At 41.9% G+C, this 25,659-nt stretch overlaps 1 protein-coding gene across 1 annotated transcript; it reads right to left on the reverse strand.

The window, feature by feature from the left end:
• Positions 1-2,929: 2,929 nt before the first annotated feature.
• On the reverse strand, positions 2,930-20,628 carry ndufa10 (NADH:ubiquinone oxidoreductase subunit A10). Its single transcript, XM_018735585.2, has 10 exons — positions 20,486-20,628; positions 19,518-19,686; positions 18,842-19,057; positions 18,649-18,735; positions 17,791-17,912; positions 11,643-11,722; positions 10,871-10,925; positions 9,356-9,441; positions 6,938-7,046; positions 2,930-3,127 (listed from the first exon to the last, which is right to left on the reverse strand). The coding sequence occupies exons 1-10, from the start codon at positions 20,558-20,560 to the stop codon at positions 3,059-3,061; spliced, it is 1,068 nt and encodes a 355-aa protein (XP_018591101.2). The 5' UTR covers positions 20,561-20,628; the 3' UTR covers positions 2,930-3,058.
• Positions 20,629-25,659: the final 5,031 nt, after the last annotated feature.

A 25,659-nucleotide genomic window follows, 5' to 3' on the forward strand; every position in this document is an offset into this window, starting at 1 on the left:
ACAGCAACCGACTGACAACCAATCATCCCATTCAAAAGTGAGCACTGCAGCTCATGCAACACACTGATGCTCTGATCCGCCTGTCATTTCTCTTCCAAAAAAAGCAGTTCCAATCAATGTATTCCACCTCCTGCCCAGCATGCCGCCTGTCAAAGTCTCCCCATGTCATCTCCCGCTGCCCTGGACACCTACGGACAGAAATGACTCGTATTGGCAGAGTTTGCCTCTATCGGTCCCCGCAGCCTGGCACTAGCAACCGGAGAGGTACATAAGAATCAATGCGAAAAAAAGCAACATTAAAACTAAATTTACGGCCAGAAATGCAGCTTTACTTTATGAAATATTAATAAAGCCATTTTTTTAGATACACAAATATTTTTTTTAAATTATTATTATTTTTAACATCTATACCCCAAACCACATGTAATAGCCTAAAGTAACTTCTATGAGCCAAAGGAACCAAAATTCACAGTTTAAGATGACAAGGCCCTCCAGGGATTTTAAACATTCATGCATGTGGAATAGAAAGATAAAAAAGATGGAAAGACCAAAACACTGTATAACTTTAATCATATGAGAATGGACTTAAGTTGGAACAGCATAATGCACCGTTCCTGTGGATGAGGGATGAGTGTTACAGTACGGGCATACATTCATACAGCAAGTGGGTGAAAAGACCTACTGTACCCCGGTACTGAGCTCACAGGAAGTGTGCTGAGGTTGCCATCCAGTGGTAAAAGGCAGGTAATAATGTCAGCAAGATGAAAGGTGGAGAAATCTTCACAAATAAATCTGAATGTATGTGAAGAACCTCTTTAGCAAGTCCAAAGCAAGTCGGCTCAGTGAGAAATCTGACCGAGTGATAAATAAGTCTGATATTATAGCTGAACGGAAGTGTCCCGAAACGCACAATAACAGTTCATATTAATTTCAATATAAAAATGATGGACCCTTTTCCAAGGTCTGAAAATGTTAACATTCAAGTTTTAAATTTCATCCCACAGATTGTTTTGGGAAACTATATCACATAATAAATTGTCACTACTGCTTTATAATTACTTAATTGCCAGGCCCTTACTTTTATTCAATAACGTAATTTGATCTTCACATACTAGAGTATGTCACTGCACCAGCTCGGATTACACATCTCCTTCGAGGACGTAATAGGGGAATTTGTCCGGTGACAGCATTTTTATTGATCAGATCCAAGGCGTAAGGCATGGCGGATCTGAGTGGCTAATTCCACCCAGGCACTGAGTAAGCACACACTGATTTGGCATTTCCTTTTCTTTGCGTGTGAACCTTCTATCACTGATGCCGTTAGGATTTTTTGGTGTGAGTTATTCGCCACTGATTACAGAAGAACGGGCTTCTCAAATACTCAGCAGAAGCAGGAATGTCTTGCTGTTCCTAGTCTGCCCAGGGCTAATGCTGGGAACTCGGCTCTCATGCGGGAAGCCAAGTAATTAAGAACAACGTAGGATACTGACTGACCCAAGACAGCAAAACTTGATGGGAGGGACAAGCATTGAGAATTAGAAAGGATTGAAGGGGAAAAGTGGTTGTAATGAGTGCTGTTCTGTGAAGCACCAAGTATCTCTACTGAAGATACAAGCACATGGGTACCTCATGTTATAAGCATTCAAGTCACACATTTTCAAAAATTAAAACATTTCCTATTTTTACTGTGAGGTCCACGTGTGCACAGTCTTAAGTTTCACCTCCGCTAGTCAATGACATTGATTTCATCATTTCAAGATGCATTAACACAACCTCAAGAAATTTAACACCTCTTTGGATCGCTCATGTGTAGATTCCGCAGCCTGTGAGGAGCATGCAATGTGGAGCCCCAGAAGCTTCTAGTCACTAATTAGATAGGAAAGACCACTTTTTTCACAGCCTAAAGCTTGAACCAGGAAGCCCAACTCAGGTATATGCAAAATGTCCTTTATTATAGTTTACTTATCTACACGTTACCACCAGCGCTGGTGTACAATTCCTGATTTTATTGGCTCTCTGTGCCGGGGGTGACAACTCTCAAGCTGTGAGTGCGAGACACACACAACTGATACCATTTATAAGTTCTCACATCACATATTTTTCCTGCTTAGTCAAGTCCTAATGCAGTGTTATGTACAAGTTTTTTTTTTTTTAAATAAAAACAATGTAATCACTCTTGACAGGTGGTCCATGAAGCATGAGATTTAAGAGACTTTGCCCACACGGGATGCATAAACATCCATACGCCATGTATTCTTTTGCCTTCACTCATCCATGGTGTCACTCCACCACTCCCACACAAGAAAACCTCCCAAATTTCTCTGTCACTATGTATATATTATACATGCTAATAAGGCACTTTCCACAATTTGACCTGACCCACTTACTGCCTCTAAAGAGGTTTGTAAGGAACCTTGTTACTGAACTTCTTGCAAGGGGTCTCTTAAGGACTCATGTGAGGCTACCTGTCAGTATCAGCCCATCAATATTAGTAACAATCTGGCACCAGAGTTTGTGCCATAAACATGCTTGTGGAGATGTTTACAGGAATCCCTCTGACAAATTAGTACTTACCCGTCAACTTCAGCTAAAAGTCTGAAGCTGACCTTCCGTAAAAGAGAAACTAAAGACTTTCTCTTACAGGCATAAGCAAACATTTCCCTCACCAGAACATCAAAACCATTCTGTTTTGTTGCTGTCACGGCCTTCTACCAGTTAAATCCATGGACTCAGTCAAGCGGTTATGAACAGCTCACTTCATCCTGCCTTCCATAATTGTATAGAGGTTTGAGATTTTACATAAAAGGCTCTTTTAGTTTATAAAATTGTGCTTACAAAGAACTCTTACCCTTCACAAGTTTTTCTTACACATTACTAACCATTCATCATAAATACTGGAAACTAATGAAAGAACTGATGGAGCCCACAATGTTTTAGAACATGTCCCTTTTAATACATACAATAATCTTATGACATACAAATTAGCCCCTGTACAATACAGTAGAACCGCAGAGGAGCAGAGCAGTCTTCTATACAGCATCCAAAGAAAGAAACATTATCACTTCAGCCAGATGTTCTTGTCACCGACGTCTGCGTTGTAACCTGGGGCATACTTCTTCCCCGGAAGCTTAGGACAGGAGAAAAAGAAATGAATGAATGAATGAATGGGAAGCTGTGCTGTTCCTCAAATTGAACTATATTGTGAGAAGTTTCGGATATACCTTCAGTACCACAAAATACAAAAATATAGTACAGTAAATAAATACATTAGAAGGGAGAACAGTTGAGGAGACCAGAAGCATCCTGAACATAAAGACACATAAGCAGGCTGACAGAGGACTGTCTGGTACTAATGGCACAACAGAGCTCCTCTATCTGAGGAGGAAAATGGGCTTCATCAGAGCTGCTTCCTGGGTGAAGATGCTGCCTCAAGGGTACAGACGGCTAGTCCTGTCAACTGTCAGAGTGGGACAGTCTTGTCACTAACTTGCCTAAAGTGCATCCCTCAGTAATTAGCATAGCATCTGGAAGCTGCAGATCAGCTGAAAGGGGAGTTCACTTGGGGGTTTAAAACAATCTCTTCTCAACCTCAAACTTCGAAGCACAGTAGGATCATTTTTGGGGGATATTGCAAAAGCAGAAAGCACATGCCAACAAAGTGATTCAACAAGTGATTCACCGGATAAATAGCTGGTGACAGCAAGTTACAAGCTGAGCAGCTCCAAGGACGTTTTACTCTGAACTCACTTGTCGCTGTTGCCACTTGCATTTTCATAAGAAGAGCCACATTAAAAACATATAATTACCGGCTCATTCAAGGGCCATGTTTTAGCACGCAAGGAAGAAAGACAAAGCTGCTGTGTTCGAATTAAAGCACTGCCATTTAATGCTGGCAAATGAGTTCAAAACACAAACAACAGATGCATATCTGCTTCAAGTTTGCACTGTGCTTGATTTCTACTGCTGGGAGAGTCAGTCGTCAAAATAGCCAGGCAGCCAGCACTGGTGTGTTGTTGTTCCTCCTCCATTTCTATAAATAAGTGTGTTTTGGATGTGTGCTTGGCTCTTGTATTGATAAACAGGGTCTGCTAAGAGGCTGGCAGTGCTGAGCAGCAAGTCTGCCTTTGGGTGGGAGTGAGTTATCTGCGGTTCAGACGTTTCTGAAACTGTTCGACTGACGTGGAGCCAAATTTCCTGAAGAACAGGACACTCTTTTTTGAAGAATGCAGCCAAGCATCTTCCCGTAAACGTGGGGATGGACCACCCACCCAGGTTGAACTCCCCAGTCCCCCCCACTCCATCGAAGCCAACCCCTCGGAGGAAAGGAGACGGGTGCCTTGCAAAGCAGCGGTGTCACACGAACAAGACATCATCTCTTCCTGCCTCGCACTACAGTCCTGGCAGGCTTTTCCTCCCAGTCACGCTCCGGCAAATCATTAACAGAGTCTGATGCACATTAGCCAATATTCAAAGCAAACACTTTTGACAGAAAACTCAAATATTGGCCAGAACAACCTACTAAACTGCTTTGCTTTTTACTTAGTCAAATATTCCATAAGGACCACAAATGTGGATCTCTACAATTTAACTATTAATTTAGCTGTTCAGATTGACACTTTTTTAATTTATTTCTGGCTGTGTGTGAGAGATTATGCATATATATATATATATATATATTTTATTCAAAGAGTCCTCCCTCCAAAAGTATGGAGCTCTGGGCAATCTGATGGCTGCTTTCAACATTACAGTTCCCTCATTGCAGTGATTAGTCACGGGGATCAACAGGTCATAGCAACTGATGGCATCAAAGTGCCACACTCAAGAATCCAAGGGGCAACTGGGAGACCTTTTTTGAGGACTTAAGTAGGACCAAAAGGCTAAAGTAACGTGTGAATTTATAATTAATAACAGTGACAAAGCACAACTAGGGCTCCGATGACAGGCATGCATTAAACACTCCAGTTCACACCATTTCACCACCACTAAATCCACACTTCTTCACACTACAAATGTAAAATGTGCACGTTGCACATCAAGAAACTCCAAACTGGGTTGTAAGTCCATATGGACCTCAAACATCCCCTTACCCTCCCCTATTTGCTCTCTTCAAATGCAACCCTTTCCAACGCTAGACAGAACTGGGCTTTGGGGTGTGATCCAAACAAGCAACACACCTAAGCACATGTACACTGGGACAAGGACAACACACATATTAAAACGCAACACTCAGCTTAAAGGGGCTGGTCTCAGTTGTATAGCCTGGGTACAAAACCTCACATCTAATAGTCCTCAGTCAGTGAAGTCAGTGCCTGAATGGTGCAGACTCCAGGCCTGGAGGGTGGGCATCACTCTAAGTGGTTTTAGAGTCTACGATGGGTCCGTGTGGCTGGTTCTCTGTTTAGTCAATTCTGCCTCAGTCCTCCAGGGTCTAACAGCTGTCAGACTGATACTGGAGCCAAAGCTCGCCTCGCGATCTGTCACAAGTCACGCACCATGAGGGAGCCGGCCTCTGGTGTGGGCACACAGTTTCCATGGCTGAGCAAGAGCAGGTGCTTTCTATACACAGGAGTGCCAAGCTGAAACAGGGGCACCTACATCTAACTGAGCTTCTCCATCCTCCTGCTGCCTCAACACATCCAGTCCCAAATACATTCACAACAACAACTTCAGCAAATGTCGGCCTCAAATAAAATTAAACTATTCATAACGGAGTCCAAGCAGCAGAGGGGCAAAATACATTTTTATGTTAATCCCCTATGGTCTCTACAATTTCCAGTGCTTTCCATGTACATATTTAGTTGTAAACTAGTGTGAAAACTGTTGATTGCACATAAGTGCACGGGGGGCTCCCTGCATGCAAGCTTGAAAGAGCGGTCGACTCACAGCGGTCAACAAGCCCCAGATGCCACTAAAAGACAGGACGCTGCTTCAGTAAACACTCTCCTTGATATGTCAAGAAGTCCACAGAACAACACAAGCTGAGCTAAACAGAGCCGAACATGGCAAAAGCTGCATTTATTTACCAATGCGCTGCCTCTGGCAGGGGAACCCAAGCACGATTAAGGTACCAAGCCAGCATTCGGGTGAGGAACATTTAGAGCAGGCTATTAATTTGCAGGAATACTGAGAAAGTGTAGACAGCAGGCTTTCTGGCCAAAGCAAGCTGCTTTCATTCTACTTTACTCCCAGTGAGAAGCTGTTTTGATGAGAATTCAGTTATTAAATTAGTCAATAAAAGCCTGTGACTGGATACGAATTTATCCAGTATTTCTAACACCCTCATTTACCTTTATGTGTTTCAAAGGAAGAGCAAAGTGTAACAAAATGAAATTGTTCCCTTCTACATATCTGTGATCCCATGAGGAACCGAAGCGTCACACACTAGATCAGTGAGAGCATTACTGAAGCATTGTAAGAAACATCATTAGTCCATCATTAGGGTAAATTACAGCAATAAAGCAGCTCATCTGTATCCTTAGAAAGAGCTGTGTTGCTCTTTGTTTGCACTTCCCTTCGGAGCACAAACAAGATTTCTAAGACTTTACACAAGCGTTCTTGAAGTGGAGAATGTTCAGCTTGTAGAAACTGTGGCACCCTTGCTCATACAAACTGGTAATTCCTCAGAGTCATCTATACAGCATGGTGATGCAGGGGTGTACTGCTGGTGTCTGTCAGTGCCTGAGCTGTGCATTTGGGGGTAGGTTTGAATCTATCTCGGCATATATGATGTTAAATGTTCCCCCTGTGTTCGGAACACAAACACATGCGCTGAAGAAGGCCGTGGTAAACAATTCCCAAACAAAAACATACACAAGCGGCTGACATGAGGGGAATTTGACTCGGCAGCAATTATCCTAGCCTGAACACATCTGTACCAAGATTAAGAAGTGTGCAACTCCCACCCCGGTCCCTGCTGTAGTTTCCTGCTTCCCCATACCGATTTGAAGTCATGGTAGGCCTTGTCGTATTCGTGGGCCCCGATGGTGACCTCGGGGAGGAACCTTGGGATGCAGGTCAGGTCAGCAACCCTCTGTTTGTCCTCAACCCTGGGGAGAGAACAGCAGAATAGCATCCCACTTGTGAATAGACTGGAGCGATAACACAGGCATCCTCCAGACACACGTATAGTGGTCAGTCGCAGGATCACTCTGGTCAATATACCATAAATTGTGGTCTGCTTCACTTTTCAGTTAAAGAATTGCTCGTGGTCAAACATAAAACCTCCGTACCCCAGAAAGCTTTAAAAGCTATACAGAGATCTTCTGAGGACCAGCAGCAAGTGCAAATATTAGTTTTTTCGTTAAAAGGCACCAGATGACATAGCGGTTAGAGGTACTGCTTTGGACTCGAAGGACCCAGGTTCAACCCGACTTTGATGTAGCAGCCTTGAGCAAGGTGCTTACTTTGATTTAATACAGTAAAGCTTTCGGCCCTGTCTAAACCGGTAAATCATTTTAGGTAGCTGAATAGTGTCAGTTACTTTGGAGAAAAGTGTCAAATAAGTACAGCGAGACCATGAGAGCGTCCATTTGGGTTACTAGAATTCACCTTTATGCAAAGTTTCGTTTAACACCCCTCATTTGGCTTACAAGGCATTCATTTTCGTTTATGGGGACCGATCTGGATTTCATATGCCTTCCAAATCTGGAGCGCCACAAGACCAGAGCCACCCTGCAGTCTTTGTCGCAGTTAGTTTGGCTGGTAGTCCTTAAAATTCTCAACCCCCGTCAGCCCTTGTTTGTTAGTTTCACCTGTTATACCTCGGTAATCATGTCCCTCCATCTGAACTATTCAAACCATGCTCACTTCTTTGGCGAGTGTGAGTTTGTTAGCATTGATTTCATTTGTTTGCTTTGTCTTTACTGTTCTATCCGTTGGAATTTAAGGGTAAATTATCACATAAATATTGAGTATCGTATGTTTTGAGAGCAATTGTTTCATGTACGGTACATAATACCTACAAAATAGAATGACCTCAGGTGGATATGATAAAGTATTATAGAGTAACTAATGAAGGGAAACTGCTGTTTTATGTTGCATTATGATATATAATGTTAACTAATGAAGTGACTGAGTCAACTTTAATAGTTTTGGTGGTATTTTAGTATAAATCCGTCAGTCTGGGGTGCTGTTTACCATTAAAACTACTGGCAATTATACCTTGCATTTGTGAGAATTCACCTTAGAAGGGATTTTTTAGGAACAAATTGCCAGTGAGCAGGAGACTCAATAAATGCCCATGGCTGTGATGGTCCAGCAGGGGGCAGACAGAGGTAGCTCCATCGTCCGCTAACACCCACGCGCACTACAGCAGAGTGTTGGACCACTCGGACGAAGGAGGACAGGCATGCCGACAGTCAACGTGAGCAAACAGCTACAATGTACCTTAACCGCACTTCTCTGCCATTGCCCAGGAGAAAAGATCTAAAAATTCCATGTCTGCTTCCAAGTTGCTTCCAGAAAACCTCCTTCTCTTATTTCCAAAGACTGAAAAAGTTCCAAGGGTCATGACCTTCTTACAAGCATGCACAGGATACAGTGTTTGTTCCAACCCATCCGTAACCAAAATAGCCTCAATGTGCAATCTCAGAGCTTGAGATATTTTGCCTACTTTGAGGCCTAGATCTCTGCAAAACACACAACATTTACACAAACAGCCTGCTATCTAGTCAGCTCCAGAGAGGGGAGACAATTCGGGGTGATTTATGATCAGATGTTGGGAATGTCAACATATATTACAATAAAAGTTATCAATTAAAGTGTTTTTCCCAAAACGTATTCCCCTGTGCTAAGCAGACAATCCAGAACATTCCACTTTGAACTTCCATACCCCATATTCATGCATCTGGACCCCGAGGGATAGAGGGAGTGGTGCTGGCAAGGAAAAGCACCGCCATGCCCATTACTCAGAGCCCCATATTTCCGTGGCACAACGTGATGGCTGATTAACAACATTTCACATTTATACGAGTGGCAGTGCCTGGCCTCTGGAATGAGGCCCAAACAGGTGCCAGGGAGCTGAACTGATGGAAATGTGCAGTTATTTCAGACTTCTCTATCGAGGCCTGAAGAGACATTATTCTACCCTAGAACACATGGGCAGAATAATTGGCACAAAACACTTGCATTCTGTGGTTCTGTAAGGACAGGTGGGGAAGCAAGGTGGTATTTCATCTTTAACTCAAGCTCTGCAGACAAAGTTCTAACACAGTGGGCATGGATGTCTCAAGACTAAGAACGTTACTAATGAAAGTTTACTGGCAAAACTGCAAGAGGAGAAGAAAAAGAACACAAACTGCATATCGGAAGGGAACAGAGAAGTGTTTTTCAAAGTTTCCTGCATGGAGACACTCACAGCATCCGCATATAATGGAAGGTGACATCGTCCTGCTCCAGCCAGGGCCCTTTGTCAAACTTCAAGTACTCAATGTCTTCTGCAACCTAAGGGGTAAGAGAAAGGGAGGGGGGGGAAGACTAAGAGAGTGGAACTTTCTACAATCTACAACTTTCTCCACATAGTTCCACCGTAGACCTTACTTTCAGTTATTTGTAATTATTTTGCTGTTGTTAGCAACGGTGTGATGGTAAAATCTGAAGTTAACTCTGAATGTGTTCATTTACGAGATGCTGCTGTCATCACGTGAGGAGGCTCCACAAACCTGTGAGAACACTTGTTTTGCCCCTCCTGCCACACATGAGGACAAGCTCAAGCTTACAACCAAAGCAGTCTGATCTGTAGGGTGCAGGAGATGGAGAGAGAACAAAGGGCCCTCTTGACTAACACCGCCCATGCTATGTCCACACTTCCAACTGTCTCCATTTCTCCAGTCTTCTGCCAATCGAGGAGCGACGGAGCAGTCAGGCGAAACACAAACACCGTCTGTGGTGATAGCACTTTACACCCTGGGGAACTCTGGCATGTGGTGTGCCATTTGGTTTATTTGATAATCACATTCATATTTTCCACTCCCTTTTACAGCATTTGATTTGAATTTCATTCTGAGGACAAGCATAAGTAATAGGCGTTCTTGCATTGTGTGCCGTGCTTAAATGAAAGTCATCTAAAAAGCCTAATGGCCTAAATTGCATTACAAATTCTATTCAAATAGACATGCCGCAAAAATTGAGTTTTTTTTTTTGTCGATGAACAAAGTCTTTCCATCCAACACAAAACAAATTTGCGGCTCTGCAAAAAGCAATTAGACGAGCTTGTTGCGGACTGAAGAGGCAGAAAAGAGCTGAATAACAACTCTAGTAGCAGAGAAGAGAAACCTAAGCGCAAGTGTTCCCTCCTGAGCACTTGCAGCTGTTCCACAGGCTTCTATTGAAAGAATTCCTTCACACTTACTAATTCGATTAAACTCCCCTGTCGGCTGATTGACCGAACAGACTGCCTGGTTCATGTGGCTCAATAAAAAGGTTAATCCCACCAGTCCCACCCTGTCCACACAGTCATGTTTGGTCTAGAAGTTATTTCCATTGCTGCCACACCTTAAAGTGATCGAGAACGCAAAGATCAAACCCTGACTTTCTGAAAAGCTACATGAGATTTACTGTAATTTTAACAGAATGCAAATATGCATTTGCATGTTCCAGTGCCTTCAAAAGGGCAGCTGTAAGGGCATGTCCTGTGGTCTATCTATACAAACGTGTGGATTTAACGCCCTTGCAAAATGTCACTGGGAGAGACTGACATCGTCACCTTGTAGGCAGTTGCAACAGGTGGAACACAGAAGAGGACAGTAGTCCAGTCCAAGAACTCCGTGTCTCTCCTCTGACATGGATCTGAATCTCTCTCTCAGACACACATCGCTGATGCCTGGGCCTGACAGATACCATGTAGTGGCCAGCCGTACAAATGACCCCTTACCTTCTCAATATCCAGGGCTTGAGCTCCATCATAGACCAGCATTTCAGAACACTCGCTGAAAACAGAGAAGTGAAATAAATGTAAAAAAAAAAAAGATCTCCAACCAAATTCACGTCACCAAGTTCACAGACCCGCGTGTCTGGAGCTTCAAATGAAAGCCCATTTCAGACGAAGGTACTGATGTAGGCAATGCAGGACTGCCCTTGGAAATGCAAACAAAACTCTGCGGGACTGATTTCTTTCTAAAGAGCACTGATGGAAGGCATGAAGAAATAAAACAAAACATTCTTCCCACCCTTATATATTCCATCCATCGCTTGCGTTTTGTATCCATGTCGCTGCGGGAACACCTGATGTGTGATATATTGGTAAATTCCACAGCTCTGCTTGGCTCGAGCATCAAGCAACCAAGCCTGTGTGGGCTGTAGTTTGTTTTCCCCCCCCCTAAAAATTGAGGAAACTGATGGAGTATGATGTTTAAAAAAAATATATATATAAAAAGCAAAAAAACTGAAACATGTCTATGAGTTAAATCAACAAGAGATTTCTCACAAGTGTAAATGATGCTGGTTTAGAGCTGGGGTTATAAGTTGTACTCAGCACTGTTGGATTCTCTCAGTTCACTGCTGTCAACGGACCCTGACCCCCCTGCCTTCTCTTCCCTAATCCAGGGTCAGATGTTAAGTGAACAGGGGCCCTACAGCAAACAGTCCCCCAATATCCACTGTCAGCAGACACACCACCCCAACCGCGCCAATACACTGTTTCTCACCTGATCTTCGGGAGGAACGTTTTCTTGTAGGACTCCTCGATGCTCTTTAGGTAGGCCACGGGGACGTTTTCAAGTTCCGGCTGGAAAGGATTACAAATTCAATGGTTTTTACACATTACGATAAACTAGAAGACTAAAAGCAAACAACAAAGCCAGTAAAGATGGAACAATTGTACATCTTCCACTGATCCTTTTTTGCATATTTCAAAAACAGATGATCCCCCCAGAAACAACTTTTCTTGTTCCTCACCATGAGAGAAGGATAAACGGAAAACGGCGATCATGCGGCAGCGGAGCACAATACAGCCAGGTTCAAAGGCACGCTGTGATGAATCTACCATCAGTCTGTGTTTGAAACGTTTAAAAACAAAAATAAATAAAACCGCAGAGTAGTTTACATTGGTTTTCCACCAAGGGAAATCCTGCCATTTAGTTTCTGAATCACAGCTGAGCTTTGGCCGCTCTCTTCCCCTGTTTTCATAGAGCACAGCAAGTCTCCCTCATATTAAAATGTTACCATATGTTCAAACGCGGGACCTCATCAGGCGGTGGGGCAAAGAAACAGCCGAGCTGAGGTGTCGACCAAAGGGGCTTTGTAGAAGGTGAGCCTCTCATCGCCCACAACACAAACCACATGTGTGAGCGTCACCATAGCCGTGGGTGTGCCCCGCTCTTCATTAGCACGTTTGTTTTCTCACACTTGCAGAAAATTGAGCAGGATGGGTACCATTGCCGAGCTAGTAGAATAAAGGGGGTGTGCTGTCAAATCGAGGCCTCCGGTCATGGCAGCAACTTAAGAAATTTAAATATTACAGTCTTCAACAATCTGCTACCTGATACTAAATGCAAAAAAAGGAAATTAACAGTTTAAGTGCTGTGTAGCATATGGTGAGATCCACCTGTCTATGACAGTGTGTCATAGGTACACAATTGACCTGGCCTAACGCCAAGTTCAACAATCCAAAAATGAAAGAATAATTCCCAGAATACAATAAAACGTTAACAGAACTACAGTCCAACACACCCTCGCAGTGACAGAGGGCATAACTCACTCCTACATCTACTTCAAACAACCAAAAGCAATAATCCCTCTATCATAAAAAGGAAGAGAGGAATGAGAAGGATTGGTCTTCCAAAGGCTAGTCCAACGCCTACACGGGATTGAGTCTTTCTTTCAGCAATGTGTGATTCATAAGCTGGAGAGAACAACACCAGCAGAGAGAATGGAAAAAGCCATGACCAGACGATAAGGTAAAGTTTATTCAACATCCCCACTCTGGGAACCCCCTCCCATCCTTATACCTTACACATACGTGTACACTCCCACACTTGCTCCACCGTGCTGGCCAACATCTGTCACCGATTACCGGAACGCTGCTGGCCTGTTCTCTGAGGTAGATCGCATTCCGAGCGGGTGTAAGAAGGCAGTGGGCCCTTTCACAGGCCATCTCGAGGGACACCGTTTTTCAGGACAAGGACAACTAAGAGTCCAAAACAATTTTTTCTTAAAAAAAAAAAAAAAAACCCCCACACGCTGAAGGTTTGTCCAGCGCTCGGGGTTTTTGTAATGTCACATCTGCAGGGCGATGCCATCCCCCCTGAACATTCAAAGACAAAATGAGCAGGATGTCAGTGACTTGGCTGCAGCCTTCAACACCACATGTCACACATTCAAGTGTTACCACTTTAAGTCCAATTTTAGTTTCCTGTAAAAAGACTAACTTCTGTGATGCAAGGTCACTGTACTGCTGGTGTGCTCTCCTGGGGATAGTCATTTTTTATTTTGCTGAATGATCCATTAAAGTTCCATAGCACATTAAATGGTCACTAGCACCTGTGCAGACACCTCACAGGCCACAAGAATAAAACACAAAGTATGAAGAATGCAAAGCATAAAATCATCAGCACAAAGCTGTTCAAAAACAAAATAAGAATTTTCTCTGCTACACTGCTGTGCAAAACTATATCCTGAGGTTTAGTTATATACTCAGGGCATAAGAAGTTGAATTTGAAGGAATGTCTGTAAGGAAAAGTCACACAATGCTCTTCATGAAAACCTCAACAGGTATCCCAAAAACAATGAGCAAGAAAATCTACTAAAATTGTACATTAAAAATTAAACACAACAGAACTAAATACTGTTTCAACAAGAGCCAGACTGTAGTTTAAGTAAAAAAAAAAACTATCGAAATTTTACTTTCTAAACCAAAAACTGCATTATGCTTAAAGATATTTAAACATAATGCACAAAAACAAAGACGACAGTTTACTAAAAAGGGGGCAGCGAATTCACAAAAAAAAAAAAGTACATTAGAAAAAAGTTGTCCCTAATGTCTACGCTTCTCTGGAAAGGTGTGTTTCAGAAACAACAATGTGCAACACCCTCAAAGTTAAACCTTTTTGCATAACTAGATGTAACTTCAAAAGGATTGTGTCACACACGAAGGGGAAAAAAAAAAAAATAAAAATGTTTCATCTTGAAGCCTTCTTCAGTGATGTTCATAAGCATTTTTCCAGCTTTGCCCATTTATCATCAGGGAGGGGTTGTTTCTTTAACTAAGAGATAAAGCGATCAATAGAGGGATTAGTTCATTTTATCCCATATTTTCTCTATCACTGCCTCTTTCAGGCTGCAGCCATTCTGACACTTTGAGCTTCCCTCTTCTCTTGCTTCTCCCAGTCAGTCCCAGCCTCTTCAGTTCTTCTCGTTGCTCATCCAACGCAATGAATCTGGGCATCCGCTGTGGGGTGGTTCACAGCAGCTGCCCCCCTCCACACACTTTTGCTTCTTCTGATCCGCGATCCAGTACAGCCTCAGACATTCCTGGCCACAGTTCAGCATTTTGTTAGCGAAGAACTTGGCGGCAGTGGGGAAAGGTTGCTTGAGGACAAGCACTTATTTAACTGAGCCTGCAGTGAGGACCGCTACAATCATGCGCCAGAAAAGGAATGGAGAAACGTAACCTCATTTCCACAACAGTACACAGGCACAGAAATCATAGGAGACCAACTCTGGATCCTCAGGTCAAATGGCACGTTAGCCTAAACTCAGCAGTACAGCCCACGTGAATTTTTCTCCTAAGAGGAAGTCACAATTATCCATCAAACTTTGTCTCGATCTTTCTCATCTTCCATAAAGTTGCTGTCACGTAACTCCAGTAAAAAGGCCTTCAGCGCAAAAGTAATCTAATATATTAGTTTGGACTTGCAACAAGTAACTCACCCCTTAACAGTCTGGTTTTCTTCCTTCAAATTCTACTCGTTTAAATCTTTTCCCAGAGGGTGTGGTGGGTCTGGGGTTCGAGTCCTGCTTGGGGTGGCTTGGGACGGACTGGTGTCCTGTCCTGGGTGTGTTCCCTCACCCTCCAGCCTTATGCCCTGCGGTGCTGGGTTAGGCTCTGGCTCCCTGCGACCCCGTATGGGACAAGCGGTTTCAGACAGTGTGCGTGTGTAAAACTTTTCCCTATAAGAAATATGGGTCCTTTCATTAGATTGCCATAAAGCTTTGCGACATCCTCCACACCAAGTGTCTAAACGCACAAAATTAATGATCACCACCTTCACTGGATTTTAAATGCGTGATTCACATTTGTATATCAGCGGAGTACATGCTGAGACCTGGCTGGCCATAGGAAGTGAATGGGTGAGACTATAATAAAGAATCACATGCCAAATTAAGGAGTTACCTACATGCGCAGTGGTTTCACACACACACACACACACACACACACACACTTTCAGAACCGCTTGTCCCTTACGGGGTCACGGGGAACCGGAGCCTACCCGGCAACACAGGGCGTAAGGCCGGAGGGGGAAGGGGACACACCCAGGACGGGACGCCAGTCCGCCGCAAGGCACCCCAAGCGGGACTTGAACCCCAGACCCACCGAAGAGCAGGACTGCGGTCCAACCCACTGCGCCACCGCACCCCCCGCGCAGTGGTTTCATCTCAGGAAATGTAGGCTATTGACAAAAAAAAAATCCCAAGAAAATGTGTGGAACGTATGAGAATTTTTAGGAATGAAGTTGGTTAAAAGGTGTAACACATAATAAATGTTTTATAATTCCTTTAAAAACAACTACAATGGACCAGCCCATTTTGGACAGGGACATCAAAAACAGAAAGTTGTCTTGAACACAACTCCAGGGTTAATTACGCTCCATAAATAATACTTCTGTCCATTTCTCCAAACTGATGTTTTAAAATTCAAAGACACAGCTACATTATTTTCACACATTCACCTAAAAATGTGTTTTTTTTTTTTGTTCAGCCAGACAAGGAACGAAAGAATCCACCTGATTAGCAAGAACAACTAGTTACTGGGGTGTTTTTCCAGGCCTGAGGATTTACCACAACTAGAACATGTAGAACTGCATTAATTGTAAAGAGAAATTACACATTTTCACTTGTTTTAATAGCAAGCGTAATTGGGATTTTTATACACTTCGTAACAGGTGGGACATATTACATGCACTGGCTTGTGTGTTAATGTGTTCCAGACAATTCTCCATTAGGGCCCTGGTGCATTCAGGAAGATGTGTTTTTACACTGGACATGACACAAATGTACACACATAAGGAGACAGGAGGGGGTCGCCCTTTAGTATTAACTTAGCTCTGAACCCCACCGTACCACTGTCCACATTTAATCTGGGGTTCTTGTGTGTGCCATCATTCAATAACTACCATTTCTAGAAGCCTGCCAAAGAAAAGACATCTGAAACAAAAGAACTGAGTGCTGTAGACTGGTGAAACGTTCTGTGGTTGTAAAAGCACTGTAATTATATAGCTAATAACTGGAATTATTTAATGAACGAAAATCAAAGATCCGAACTGACGAGTCATTGTTCAACGACTGACTTTATACAGGTTGTGTTCCACACATCACATGTGGGATCCTACTTTATTTACAGCTCTTATGAAGAATTCAGCCTACTGTTAGAAGACAAAAGAGAATGCCATGAGGGCACAGTTGTCGCATCTCTGTAAGGAGAAATGGAAGAATTGCAAACAGGCTTTAACCCTGAGCTGATTTTGACTCAAGGTCACAGAAATTAAGAGCTAAACACAGAGGGGGTTATCATAAATAAGAGTGACAGCAAATGAACATCATTGTCTTTTAAAGCCCTGATTTGCCTTCTTATTTTTGCTCCTCAGCTCCACAGTCCACGAGGAGTCAGAGAGACAACTAGGGTACACTTTACCAAGTTGAAACGATGAAGGGCTTCATTGTTAATTGTCATACGAGCACTTTCTCTAGGCAGATCATTCCACTGATGTATTTTTCTCTATTTTTAAAGTTTGGTATTGCAGCTCATGAACAACACTCATGACTAAATTAAAAGAGCCAAACAAACAGAATAAGAATTTAAAAAAACATTAATGTATGGAATATTACAATTGTTTTGTTTATGTAGCTGACATTTACATTTATTTAGTAGACACTTTCTCCAAAGCAACTTCAGCTCTATGTAGTATTGTCAGTCCACACACCTTATTCACCAAGGTGAGTGACGCTGCTAGATACACTACTTACAATGGGTCACTCATCCATACATCAGTGGAACACACTCTCAGTCACTCACACACTATGGGGGAACCTGAATAGCATGTCTTTGGACTGTGGGAGGAAACCGGAGCACCCAGAGGAAACCCACGCAGACACGGGGAAAACCTGCAAACTCCACCCAGACTGAGCGGGGATTGAACCCACGTCTTCTCGCACCACCCAGGCATTGTGAGACACCAGTACTATTTGCTGTGCCACCATGACACCCAACACAATGACAACACAAAATTGCTGTTATACCGTAATTTCTCAAATATTGTACAAAATTACTACAAATTTCATTTCATTTTAAATATAAAATTGACAGTATTTACTGTAACAATTCAGTTAAGCATCCTTCTAAAGGGAACAGCAGCAGGACCTTTTCGGGTAGTACATCTGCAGCTTTTCAGTTACAAGTCATGTTTTTGGCTGTACAATAAAGCAATACATTCCCAGTGTTCACTCACATCATATAAACTCCGGCACCATCCTGATGGAAAATTAACTTCTAAAGATGCTGATAATGAACAAACCAGGAAGACAACCCCCCCACAATACTGTTCACGTAATGACATACAGACATCATGTTCCACCTACCTTTCCTGTCTGTTTGAGCTTCTTCTGCACCTCTTCAGCTGGGACATCCACATAAATAACCAGGTGAGGAGGCAAGAATTCACAAATGCTGATGCCCTTAATCTCATTGTAGTGCTCCACACCTGTAGCATGGAAACAGTTCCTGCATCAGCAGTGTTCTCACTGCAGCATTCCCACACACAGCTTGATGTTTGTGTAGGACAAGTAGAGCACAGCCAATACAAACAGTATTAAAAATCTTAACGGCATGGAATTTCTTGACTCATACTTAAGATGGGCCCATATCACCAAAAACTAGTGCTTTCCTAGATGCCTAATACACAAAACACAGAACAACAGATGAACAGAACAATCAGGAACCTTATGAAGCTTGTGCACAGGGCTGCACTAAAAAGCTCCAGGAAGAAGGAGAGATGAGAATTTTAAGGGCAGCTGCAATTTTTGACCACGAGCTTTTACCTTCTACCACAACTTTTCTCCCCCCCATCTTTTTGATTCAAATAGCAAACAATGTTATACCTACATAATGTTCTAGTTACACAATTTCTCACTAGTGCATTCACAATAAAATGTTTTCACAACACTGGAATGACTGTATGATTTAATGGGAGGAATATTATTCATGAAACTGCCTATATAGTCATCTCTCATAGAAACATCATCAACACTGAAACCACCAGTAGTAATTCAAGAAAATACCATGCAAAGCAGTGTGAGACCATGCAGTTTACAATGTTTCCAGGACCCTGTTCCAAGGTAGCAGCTGCAGCTGAGAGCTCCTTCACGCTTCTAAAGACTTTCTGACTGACTCCATATTAAGTCTGTGTCGTTCTTCCACTTGCCACAGCGTTCACTTACACTGTTTCCTTATGTAGCCCTGCTTGAACATGGCCTCCAAGAACACCAAATCGCTGAATGGGGACCGCTCCAAGATCACACCCTGTCCTGCAGAGAGACAGAAGGGAAAACCAAGAGCACATCCACCTTCTCAGATGTCACAGACTTTTTTTTGGCCATGAATCAGCAAAGGCTATGAGCACTGTGTCAGTACCCGTGGTGAGGAGGTGCTCAATGGCATCCGAGTATTGCAGGAGGCGGACGTGGTACATCCAGGACTGCAAGCGGTAGGAATTCCCATCAGGGGCCTTGGGGTCCTTGTAGAACTTCTCCAGACTACAGTTGCCATTGAATTGCATGTCCAGAAGCTGACTTTCCCCTGTTACTTTGTCCAGGTAGTGTGTGTCAGGCTCAGGCATGTACAGCATCCCTATGGCCAAATGCAGTTGAGATTGTGACAGGGTCAGCCACAGGCAGGCAGTGCATTAATTTTACAACTCTCCAATCCATACACAACATGCGGGAACCATTTCGAAAAACACGCCAACTTCAACATGGTTATTGTTTTTAGTCTGCGTTCTTCGTTTAAAGCAGGTGCAGAAGTTTCTTTGCATATTCAGATGCACTGTTCAGATAAACTGCTTGACTCAGACTACCCATAGTGCGTGAAAATGTTTAGTTGTGTTAGAGGTCAGTGATGGACTGTCATCACAGAAAATGGATGAACGGATGGATCTTTGCATATGAAACATTCCTATGATTAGAATTTAAAATGCACATCTCACACACAGAAACAAGATATAGAAATTTAAAAATTTCAAAGCAGAAGGAAGGAAATTCACAGTCGTATCCACAGCTTCTAAGACACTTTTGATTTAGTAATGACCTACCTAATTTGTCAGCAAGCTTTTGTGCCAAAGCACCCTTCCCAGATGCTAAATTGCCATCGATGCTGAAGATCTTGCTGTTCTCCTTGAACCGTGGCATGGTGCGCTCACCCAGAGCATATGCCCACCAGCCACACTGCAGGTTCTTGGGGCCACCTGAGTGGATCCTGGCCTGTTGGCATTGACAAGTTTAATGAATTCAGGAAAAACCTTATGTGAAGTTAGGTGAGCTAGTAACTTAACAACACAAACCGACACTGTTCACTCTGCAGCTGATCTGAAGTCAGCATCACAACTTGCAACCTTCAACACTAAGATATTTTCTCTTAGCCAAATTAGCCTTCATAAACATGCCCGTTAAAACACAGCTGGGAAGTTAAATTGACAGAACCTTACTCAAAGCTACTGCAATATGGGGGGTTGAACCAGCAACCTTCAACTCAAGTCCTTCACTCCTTGTACTTAACCACCACACCAGGCAGGGGTTAAGTTACTGTAACACTCAGCTCCAGATCATCAAGCAAATAAAGGGAATTTTACTTACAGATATTTGTAAATTGGACATTTGATGATAATAACCAAAATATGAGGCCTAACCCACACTAAAAACCTTGCCAGCCACAGAAACCACAACAACAACATTCTTCAATGACTTCATCACATGATTCTGATTCTCACGACCCCGGGCGGTGCGGCCTACCTCAGGAGAAGAAAAGGTCAAAAGAATGTCTGAAGCAGTAAAATTCAACTGTGTCAGAATTATTGAGTTTGTGAAATGGAGCGCGTAAATTCAGTGCTATTCCAAACTACATTTTAGTGAACAATGACCAGTGTTAGGCGGAGCAGAACGGCGCTACAAACACAGAGAGACAGAGTGATTTGAATGTGACAGCTGAGCTGGTGCTTCGTGTCCTTGGCGCGAGCGCTGTGTCCACCCGCGTGTCTCAACATGCACTTTTCCACAACCTTACCGTGTGCAGCACAGCGCCGAGTCTGAACACGGCGGCACCGGGCTGCACGACGAGCCGCACCGCCCGCAGAGCCATCTCTTGTGTCACTCGGAATCTCTACTCTGACCCCGGAGTCGCTCTCCTTCGAGACGCAACAAATATGCGTCAACGCGCCCGTCATCTGAAAAGTCGCGTACCAGTGACGTCACTACGCAGTCGGCCACGTCAATGCCTGTTAAGGCGTTTGTGCGCTTTGGCGCTTCGCAGGTTATCACGTGTATGAAGTTTAATCTCTTCATTTTTAACAACAGTGCAAACCAGTGACTATGTTTTCACAACACACTTATACAATGAGATGTTAAATTCCAATGCACTGCTGAAACAACAACATTTAATAATCTAAATCAGGATACACAATTTTTTGTTATAATATTTCATAGATTTTTCTTACCTCGTTTCAGGGTTCATTTCAATTCAAGCAAACAGTACAGTTTCACACATATTTACAGTAGCATTTTTAAACAGTACCGTGTAGTTTTTGGGTTTCTGTCTACCCAACAGATGGAGCTATGCTGCGCTTTGATTTCTTTGCTCAAGCATTCTCACACTTTGCATGATAGCTATTTCATTAAATCATTATTCAATTGATTAATTACATTAAACTAAATGACAGTAATAGTTTCTTTAATAATTGTGATGAGTATATTATGGATCAAACTGATGCAGGTAGTCTGTATTAATAAACTGCAACTGGTATAAACTAAATGGTGAATTTCTATGTTAACCACCACCATATACATTTTTAATTATATCAAATAATAATAATGTATATAATGAACATAGCCAGTAAGAGCAAGCTTGGATCAGAACTCAATTGTTTGGACCCTGTCATTAAAAACGTGGTCAAATGGATCTCTGTGCAGGGAAAAGGTGACTTGCAGCCACTTCCATTTCCTTCCTTGCACTAAGTGCTCTATATAAACAATTCATAAACAATTAGAGGTGAATCACGGCTATTGGAGCTGCACATGATTATGTTATTTCGCCACTCCTTCCTGTTTAAGATGAAATAAACCAGATAAGCTGTACCGTGCAAGTAAAGGATGAGAAAATGTGGCAGAAATGATTCATGCATCCATAATCTGTCTTATCTTGTAACAGCAGCTTCTGGCCCTTACTTGCTTTCCTTTTGTATGTATACTGCTTTCAAGTATCACAGCTTCAGTTTATTTCCATTCAAAGGCTACGTTTTTGGTTTCGCGAGACAAGTACAGCATTTTGCATCGAACATTATTACCACTTGCGTTTGAAAACTATTAGTAATACAAGAAAGCACTCCCATATAAATCAACAAACTTAAATTACACTTCATTGCTATTGTCAGAAACTTACACGCTGTTTCCAAGTCTCTCCTAAGTTAGCTCTGCCTGCAGTGTTTATTAAAGTTCTAAGAATATAATCAGTCTGCAGTAAATGTACGGAACGCATAGTACCCTTCATGTCAGAAAGGAAAATGCATACTGAATATATTTGAATATGTGAAACCTCACTTAAACTGGTGTCCGTCCTAAGCATAGCTGCTGTATTTCTGTAATTCATTCCACATCGACCTACATGAGGTCAAACTACCCCTTTTTTCCAAACAATTATTGCACAAAAAAAATCTCACTTTTTTTGCACTACCGCTTTTAAATCTGTTTACTTTTCTATTTATTGCACCAACCACACCACGGTGCTTTATTCCATAGTCTTTTTAGTTGAGTAGTTAGTTATTGTGAACAGTCCTGTAATAGTAATAGTATATGTTGTTCTCTATGTCACACCGTGGTCCAGGAGACAGGCTATTTCACTCCTATGTATCTTCCAAACAATTTGCGGAAGTGACAATAAAGTTCCCTTTGACTCTGACATATATTTGTCTTATAATAACGTTGAACTACTATATAAACTAATTTATTCATGCTGTTGGTCAGGATATTTAAATGAAAAATTACACCTGAGCTTCTATCAAAACTTGTCAAAAACAGGTGAAACAATAGAGCGGGGTAAAACACACCTTGAACAATTAATAATTAAAAACTAATATTAAAATTAAACACCACCTTAAACATTCTATGTAAAATATATTCTATGTAAATACTACTATGCTTGTAATATATACACTATAAACATAAAATAATGGATTAAAAATAAAAATGGGTTAAAACATTTATGAGTTAAAATTAGTAAATATCAATCAATATGCAATAGAAAAAATGTGACTGATGCAACATTTTAATGCTCTTCCAAAACTTTATCTAGATACTAAAAAAAGTTTCAGTCAAAATGTCCAGGTCTTGCTTAAAATACATGGCCCAGGGACATTACCCATATAACAGCATTTCTAAATGTTTACTTTTCAACCACTTTTAGTCCAGTCTTTCCCATATTGCACAATACACCATTTTACTACTCTGTTTTAAGTATTTTGTGTTGGAAACTGTGCACATTGAGGAGACAATTTCCACCCGATCCAAGAAAACAGGGAACCTGCCATAAAAAAACTGAATTTTATTTTCAATTCATTCAGTTTTCAAAGTGACAAAAGTTTTGTTGATACCACCTCCATGTGAATCATTTTAGGAAACAGAAAAGCAACATATAAACAAGAGAATACCAGGTTCAGGTCCTGCTACTAGTATTTTGCGCGGCAAAGATTTGTGAAATCTCAGCTAAATATCCTCTATTAATAGCAGTTTTACTTCCACTGATTTCTTTAAAGCAACAGATTTTTCCTCATTTTGTCAACAATTTAATAGCGCTGCTTTGGCTAGTGTTTCAAATTGAGCTATTAAAAATTGGATGTGATGTTTATAATCAAGCAACAGTGCTTCCATGGCAACGGAAGAGATTTTAGGTCACAGTTTGGATTGCGGCCGCAGTTTAACGGGTCTTCCTGTTTAGGTAGTTCATGCCAAATGAGTTGGAGCTGCTTTCAGGGTGAGCAAGAAATACTGAGTAATACCAAGTTCTCCTTTCCCTCCATTAACAAGCAGAGCGAAATCAGTCCTCTCACACAGAGCACATTTCAACTTTTCTCAAATGTTTTTTTCAATACCGAGAGGGAGCCGAGGTGTTTTCCATTACTCTTCTAAACCGCAGTGCATTACTGTACTTAAACACATTCAGTCTAACTACTGCTCTCATGAATCTAACTACTGCACCCTGCCTTTATTCGACAAAAAGACAAAAAGCTTTTGAAAAGAAAATAAATAGGCAGCTGACCGTTTCCATTACGTACCTTATTTTCAACGGCCAAGTAATTCCACATACAAGGACACTGACGTAATTGATTTACAATTACAGCATATTTATATATTAAATCATTTTAGCAGATGCTTTTCTCCAAAGCCACTTCCAAAGAACACTATGTAGTAATCACTTACTGCACAGAACAACATCACAGTAGCAGGTAGAACCATACAGTGAAAATTCTAAGGAGATGCAATAAATAAAGAATAATACATAATAGGTTATGAGCCTAAATTACATGGGCATAGAAATAACAGAGATTATACATAAATAGGTGTAGCTGGTAAAACATTCATAACTATTACTTCTCCATTCTACTTCATCTTATGAATATGAGTGTTTTTCAACGCCATAGATGTAACAAGGCTGAGGATACCTGTCCACCCCAGTGGGACACAACTATCTCTGTCCCCCAGCTTTTCCAACTGAGTACTATTACTCATTCGTCTCTGCCCCAATACCAGAGAAGGTGTTACACCCTTTTACCATACCATTACTTTTAATTCGAAAGGAAATGATACACAGGGAATTGTCATCTTAGTAAGGTGGTGGGGAACTGACATTGCACATAATTTATAAAGAGGAAAAAAATTGTACTCAACAAATTCATTTGAGTGTGATAATCTGTATTACATGAAAAGAATAGAAATGCATAAACAGAAATAAAGAGCACCCGTGTTTTTACTCTTATTATTTCTTTCTTTCTTTCAATCCGTCTGTCTCTATTTAAATAATTTTTAATTGCCTTATTTTACACTACGCCGGGAACTTGTGTAACAGAAATCTGGCGAAGCTTGAGCTGCCGCGCCGGGAACGCTAACACAGCACCGAGTGGGCTTTTTGTATTCAGTTTGTTATGTTCTCGCCGACCACCGTAACGGGTCACATTTCTATTGTGCGCTTTTTTTTTCAGCGCCGCCGCTGTTTGTTTTCTCTGACGGCGCTCAATTAGCGCTCTGCCAGCGCCTTTTGTCGGGCGCGGCGGTGCGCGAGTCCCTGTGTGTTTTTCCACTGGCGATCCCATCGCCGCCGGAGCGCGCACACTTGCGGTGCGTCAATTACCGCGCAGCCAATCAGCGAATCAGCGCGTCCGCGAATCAGCCAATCAGCAAACGGGGCGCACCGCTATGCTCCGTGCGCAAGGGGCAGTCTGCGGCCCCGGACCGTTTTATTTGGAGTTCTCCAACAAACGAGCAAAAAAGACAGCTTTTCGTCCCTTCAGCCGAAGATTAAGAGGTTTCAGCGCGCTGTAATATTCTACATTTCTTGCAGATGCCTTTTTTGGACCAAGACAATAATAATTATTATTTGGGGTGGGATAAAGCAATGTTTTTTTACACTGCCGTCCAAAAGAAAACAGAAATGTTGGAAATGAAAAGAAATTAAGTTTAAATTAATTAGCTTATCCTAAATGTGATTTATTATATTTACAATATGTAATAATTATTGTGGTGAAAACTAAAATAGTAATAATAAGTGAAGAACTTGCTGTGTATTTGTTGCCCCAAAATTTGTTCTTTTTTTCTATAATATGCTGCCTTATAATGAATTAATCTTTGTTATACATTCATATGAAGGTAGCTGAATTTTTGGTAGTGTATTTGGGTTTCAGCTATTTATGGCATGGATGTTGGGTGTACAGAGCCTGCATGACCCATCCTGCTGTAACGTGTTCCAGCACCCAAAAGACTGATTAACTGAGCCACGTTGGACAAAGGCATCAGCTAATAATAATAATAACAATAACAATAATAAGTGGCTTAAACATCAAACATTCACCCTATTGTTAAACTTTCTTTTTTTTCTGTTATTCCCGAGAAAATATGATACTACTCAAGAATGTATGAGACACTAAAAGATGGACACTGAAAGTGTACTTCAGTGTAACCATGAACACATTTTAT

This window comes from Scleropages formosus, chromosome 21 (genome assembly GCF_900964775.1).
Source record: "Scleropages formosus chromosome 21, fSclFor1.1, whole genome shotgun sequence".
Taxonomy (NCBI): Eukaryota; Metazoa; Chordata; class Actinopteri; order Osteoglossiformes; family Osteoglossidae; genus Scleropages; species Scleropages formosus.